Genomic DNA, 5,708 nt, shown 5'->3' on the forward strand with positions numbered 1-5,708 from the left:
TCTCTCAGGGATTGAACCCACGACCTCCTGTAGACCAGGCGAGGTAGTCAACATCTCTCAGGGATTGAACCCACGACCTCCTGTAGACCAGGCGAGGTAGTCAACATCTCTCAGGGATTGAACCCACGACCTCCTGTAGACCAGGCGAGGTAGTCAACATCTCTCAGGGATTGAACCCACGACCTCCTGTAGACCTGGCGAGGTAGTCAACATCTCTCAGTGATTGAACCCACGACCTCCTGTAGACCTGGCGAGGTAGTCAACATCTCTCAGTGATTGAACCCACGACATCCTGTAGACCAGGCGAGGTAGTCAACATCTCTCAGCTGTCAGGGATTGAACCCACGACATCCTGTAGACCGGGCGAGGTAGTCAACATCTCTCAGGGATTGAACCCACGACCTCCTGTAGACCTGGTGAGGTAGTCAACATCTCTCAGGGATTGAACCCACGACATCCTGTAGACCAGGAGAGGTAGTCAACATCTCTCATGGATTGAACCCACGACATCCTGTAGACCAGGCGAGGTAGTCAACATCTCTCAGGGATTGAACCCACGACATCCTGTAGACCGGGCGAGGTAGTCAACATCTCTCAGGGATTGAACCCACGACATCCTGTAGACCAGGCGAGGTAGTCAACATCTCTCAGGGATTGAACCCACGACATCCTGTAGACCAGGCGAGGTAGTCAACATCTCTCATGGATTGAACCCACGACATCCTGTAGACCGGGCGAGGTAGTCAACATCTCTCAGGGATTGAACCCACGACATCCTGTAGACCAGGCGAGGTAGTCAACATCTCTCAGGGATTGAACCCACGACCTCCTGTAGACCAGGAGAGGTAGTCAACATCTCTCAGGGATTGAACCCACGACCTCCTGTAGACCAGGAGAGGTAGTCAACATCTCTCAGGGATTGAACCCACGACATCCTGTAGACCAGGAGAGGTAGTCAACATCTCTCAGGGATTGAACCCACGACCTCCTGTAGACCAGGAGAGGTAGTCAACATATCTCTCAGGGATTGAACCCACGACATCCTGTAGACCAGGAGAGGTAGTCAACATCTCTCAGGGATTGAACCCACGACCTCCTGTAGACCAGGCGAGGTAGTCAACATCTCTCAGGGATTGAACCCACGACATCCTGTAGACCGGGCGAGGTAGTCAACATCTCTCATGGATTGAACCCACGACATCCTGTAGACCGGGCGAGGTAGTCAACATCTCTCAGGGATTGAACCCACGACATCCTGTAGACCGGGCGAGGTAGTCAACATCTCTCAGGGATTGAACCCACGACATCCTGTAGACCGGGCGAGGTAGTCAACATCTCTCAGGGATTGAACCCACGACATCCTGTAGACCAGGCGAGGTAGTCAACATCTCTCAGGGATTGAACCCACGACATCCTGTAGACCAGGAGAGGTAGTCAACATCTCTCAGGGATTGAACCCACGACCTCCTGTAGACCGGGCGAGGTAGTCAACATCTCTCAGGGATTGAACCCCACGACCTCCTGTAGACCAGGCGAGGTAGTCAACATCTCTCAGGGATTGAACCCACGACATTCTGTAGACCAGGCGAGGTAGTCAACATCTCTCAGGGATTGAACCCACGACATTCTGTAGACCGGGCGAGGTAGTCAACATCTCTCAGGGATTGAACCCACGACATTCTGTAGACCGGGCGAGGTAGTCAACATCTCTCAGGGATTGAACCCACGACCTCCTGTAGACCTGGCGAGGTAGTCAACATCTCTCAGGGATTGAACCCACGACATCCTGTAGACCAGGCGAGGTAGTCAACATCTCTCAGGGATTGAACCCACGAACTCCTGTAGACCAGGCGAGGTAGTCAACATCTCTCAGGGATTGAACCCACGAACTCCTGTAGACCAGGCGAGGTAGTCAACATCTCTCAGGGATTGAACCCACGAACTCCTGTAGACCAGGCGAGGTAGTCAACATCTCTCAGCTGTCAGGGATTGAACCCACGACCTCCTGTAGACCAGGCGAGGTAGTCAACATCTCCTGGCCAACCTTGGCACCTTGCCCACCCCCCCCGATGTTGGTCCGTCGGTTCAGGCATCCGACCTCCCATCATGAACGGGCCGATGCATCCGCGCCCGCTGGTGGCGCTGCTGGATGGCCGTGACTGCTCCATCGAGATGCCCGTGTTGAAGGACGTCGCAACGGTCGCTTTCTGTGACGCGCAGTCTACACAGGAGATCCACGAGAAGGTGAGTAGCCTCACCACTCACCACGACACTCACCCTGACACTCACCCTGTCACTCACCCTGACACTCACCATGACACTCACCCAGTCACTCACCCAGTCACTCACCCAGTCACTCACCCTGACACTCACCCTGACACTCACCCAGTCACTCACCCAGTCACTCACCCTGACACTCACCCAGTCACTCACCCAGTCACTCACCCAGTCACTCACCCTGACACTCACCCTGACACTCACCCAGTCACTCACCCAGTCACTCACCCTGACACTCACCCTGTCACTCACCCTGACACTCACCCTGACACTCACCATGACACTCACCCAGTCACTCACCCAGTCACTCACCCAGTCACTCACCCTGACACTCACCCTGACACTCACCCAGTCACTCACCCTGACACTCACCCTGACACTCACCCTGACACTCACCCTGACACTCACCCCCGACACTCACCCCGACACTCACCCTGACACTCACCCTGTCACTCACCCTGACACTCACCCTGACACTCACCCCGACACTCACCCTGACCACTCACCCTGTCACTCACCCTGACACTCACCCTGACACTCACCCTGACACTCACCCCGACACTCACCCCGACACTCACCCTGTCACTCACCCTGACACTCACCCTGTCACTCACCCTGACACTCACCATGACACTCACCCAGTCACTCACCCAGTCACTCACCCTGACACTCACCCTGACACTCACCCAGTCACTCACCCTGACACTCACCCTGACACTCACCCTGACACTCACCCTGACACTCACCCCGACACTCACCCCGACACTCACCCTGACACTCACCCTGTCACTCACCCTGACACTCACCCTGACACTCACCCTGTCACTCACCCCCGACACTCACCCCGACACTCACCCTGACACTCACCCCGACACTCACCCTGACACTCACCCCGACACTCACCCTGACACTCACCCCGACACTCACCCTGACACTCACCCTGACACTCACCCCGACACTCACCCTGACACTCACCCTGTCACTCACCCTGACACTCACCCCGACACTCACCCTGTCACTCACCCTGTCACTCACCCTGTCACTCACCCTGACACTCACCCTGACACTCACCCTGACACTCACCCTGACACTCACCCTGTCACTCACCCTGTCACTCACCCTGACACTCACCCTGACACTCACCCTGTCACTCACCCTGACACTCACCCTGTCACTCACCCTGTCACTCACCCTGACACTCACCCTGACACTCACCCTGACACTTACCCTGTCACTCACCCTGACACTTACCCTGACACTCACCCTGACACTCACCCTGTCACTCACCCCGACACTCACCCCGACACTCACCCTGTCACTCACTCTGACACTCACCCCGACACTCACCCTGTCACTCACCCTGACACTCACCCTGACACTCACCCTGACACTCACCCTGTCACTCACCCTGACACTCACCCTGACACTCACCCTGTCACTCACTCTGACACTCACCCCGACACTCACCCTGTCACTCACCCTGACACTCACCCTGACACTCACCCTGACACTCACCCTGTCACTCACTCTGACACTCACCCCGACACTCACCCTGTCACTCACCCTGACACTCACCCTGACACTCACCCTGACACTCACCCTGTCACTCACCCTGACACTCACCCTGACACTCACCCTGACACTCACCCTGTCACTCACCCTGTCACTCACTCTGACACTCACCCCGACACTCACCCTGTCACTCACCCTGACACTCACCCTGACACTCACCCTGACACTCACCCTGTCACTCACCCTGTCACTCACTCTGACACTCACCCCGACACTCACCCTGACACTCACCCTGACACTCACCCTGTCACTCACCCTGACACTCACCCTGTCACTCACCCTGTCACTCACCCTGACACTCACCCTGACACTCACCCTGACACTCACCCTGACACTCACCCTGACACTCACCCTGTCACTCACCCTGACACTCACCCTGACACTCACCCTGACACTCACCCTGACACTCACCCCCGACACTCACCCCGACACTCACCCCGACACTCACCCTGACACTCACCCTGACACTCACCCTGTCACTCACCCTGTCACTCACCCTGACACTCACCCTGACACTCACCCTGTCACTCACCCTGTCACTCACCCTGACACTCACCCTGACACTCACCCCGACACTCACCCCGACACTCACCCTGTCACTCACCCTGTCACTCACCCTGTCACTCACCCTGTCACTCACCCCGACACTCACCCTGACACTCACCCTCATCGCTCACCCCTCACCGCTCACCCTCACCAGGTGCTCAACGAGGCTGTGGGTGCCCTCATGTACCACACCATGTCCCTGACACTCACCCTGACACTCACCCCTCACCACTCACCCTGACACTCACCCCTCACCCTGACACTCACCCCGACACTCACCCAGACGCTCACCCTGACACTCACCCTGACACTCACCCTGTCACTCACCCTGACACTCACCCTCATCGCTCACCGCTCACCCCCTCACCAGGTGCTGAACGAGGCTGTGGGTGCCCTCATGTATCACACCATGTCCCTGACACTCACCCTGACACTCACCCCTCACCCTGACACTCACCCTGACACTCACCCTCACCAGGTGCTGAACGAGGCTGTGGGTGCCCTCATGTACCACACCATGTCCCTGACACTCACCCTGACACTCACCCCTCACCCTGACACTCACCCTGACACTCACCCTCACCAGGTGCTCAACGAGGCTGTGGGTGCCCTCATGTATCACACCATGTCCCTGACACTCACCCTGACACTCACCCTCACCAGGTGCTCAACGAGGCTGTGGGTGCCCTCATGTACCACACCATGTCCCTGACACTCACCCTGACACTCACCCCTCACCCTGACACTCACCCTGACACTCACCCTCACCAGGTGCTGAACGAGGCTGTGGGTGCCCTCATGTATCACACCATGTCCCTGACACTCACCCTGACACTCACCCCTCACCCTGACACTCACCCTGACACTCACCCTCACCAGGTGCTCAACGAGGCTGTGGGTGCGGTCATGTACCACACCATGTCCCTGACACTCACCCTGACACTCACCCCTCACCCTGACACTCACCCTGACACTCACCCTCACCAGGTGCTGAACGAGGCTGTGGGTGCGCTCATGTACCACACCATGTCCCTGACACTCACCCTGACACTCACCCCTCACCCTGACACTCACCCTGACACTCACCCTCACCAGGTGCTGAACGAGGCTGTGGGTGCCCTCATGTATCACACCATGTCCCTGACACTCACCCTGACACTCACCCTCACCAGGTGCTCAACGAGGCTGTGGGTGCCCTCATGTACCACACCATGTCCCTGACACTCACCCTCACCCTGACACTCACCCTCACCCCTCACCCTCACCCCTCACCACTCACCCCTCACCAGGTGCTGAACGAGGCTGTGGGTGCC

General features: G+C 57.5%; 1 protein-coding gene across 1 annotated transcript in view; it reads left to right on the forward strand.

The window, feature by feature from the left end:
- Positions 1–4,662, forward strand: part of LOC144954252 (C-terminal-binding protein 2-like) — a 40,117-nt gene extending 35,455 nt beyond the window's left edge. The window contains exons 4-5 of the mRNA XM_078884790.1: positions 2,090–2,244; positions 4,550–4,662. Coding sequence (XP_078740916.1) covers positions 2,090–2,244; positions 4,550–4,636 — 242 coding nt within the window. The 3' untranslated portion in view covers positions 4,637–4,662. The remainder of the gene's footprint in view (positions 1–2,089; positions 2,245–4,549) is intronic.
- The last annotated feature ends 1,046 nt before the right edge of the window (positions 4,663–5,708 follow it).

Source organism: Lampetra fluviatilis, unplaced genomic scaffold (genome assembly GCF_964198595.1).
Source record: "Lampetra fluviatilis unplaced genomic scaffold, kcLamFluv1.1 SCAFFOLD_440, whole genome shotgun sequence".
NCBI lineage: Eukaryota > Metazoa > Chordata > Hyperoartia > Petromyzontiformes > Petromyzontidae > Lampetra > Lampetra fluviatilis.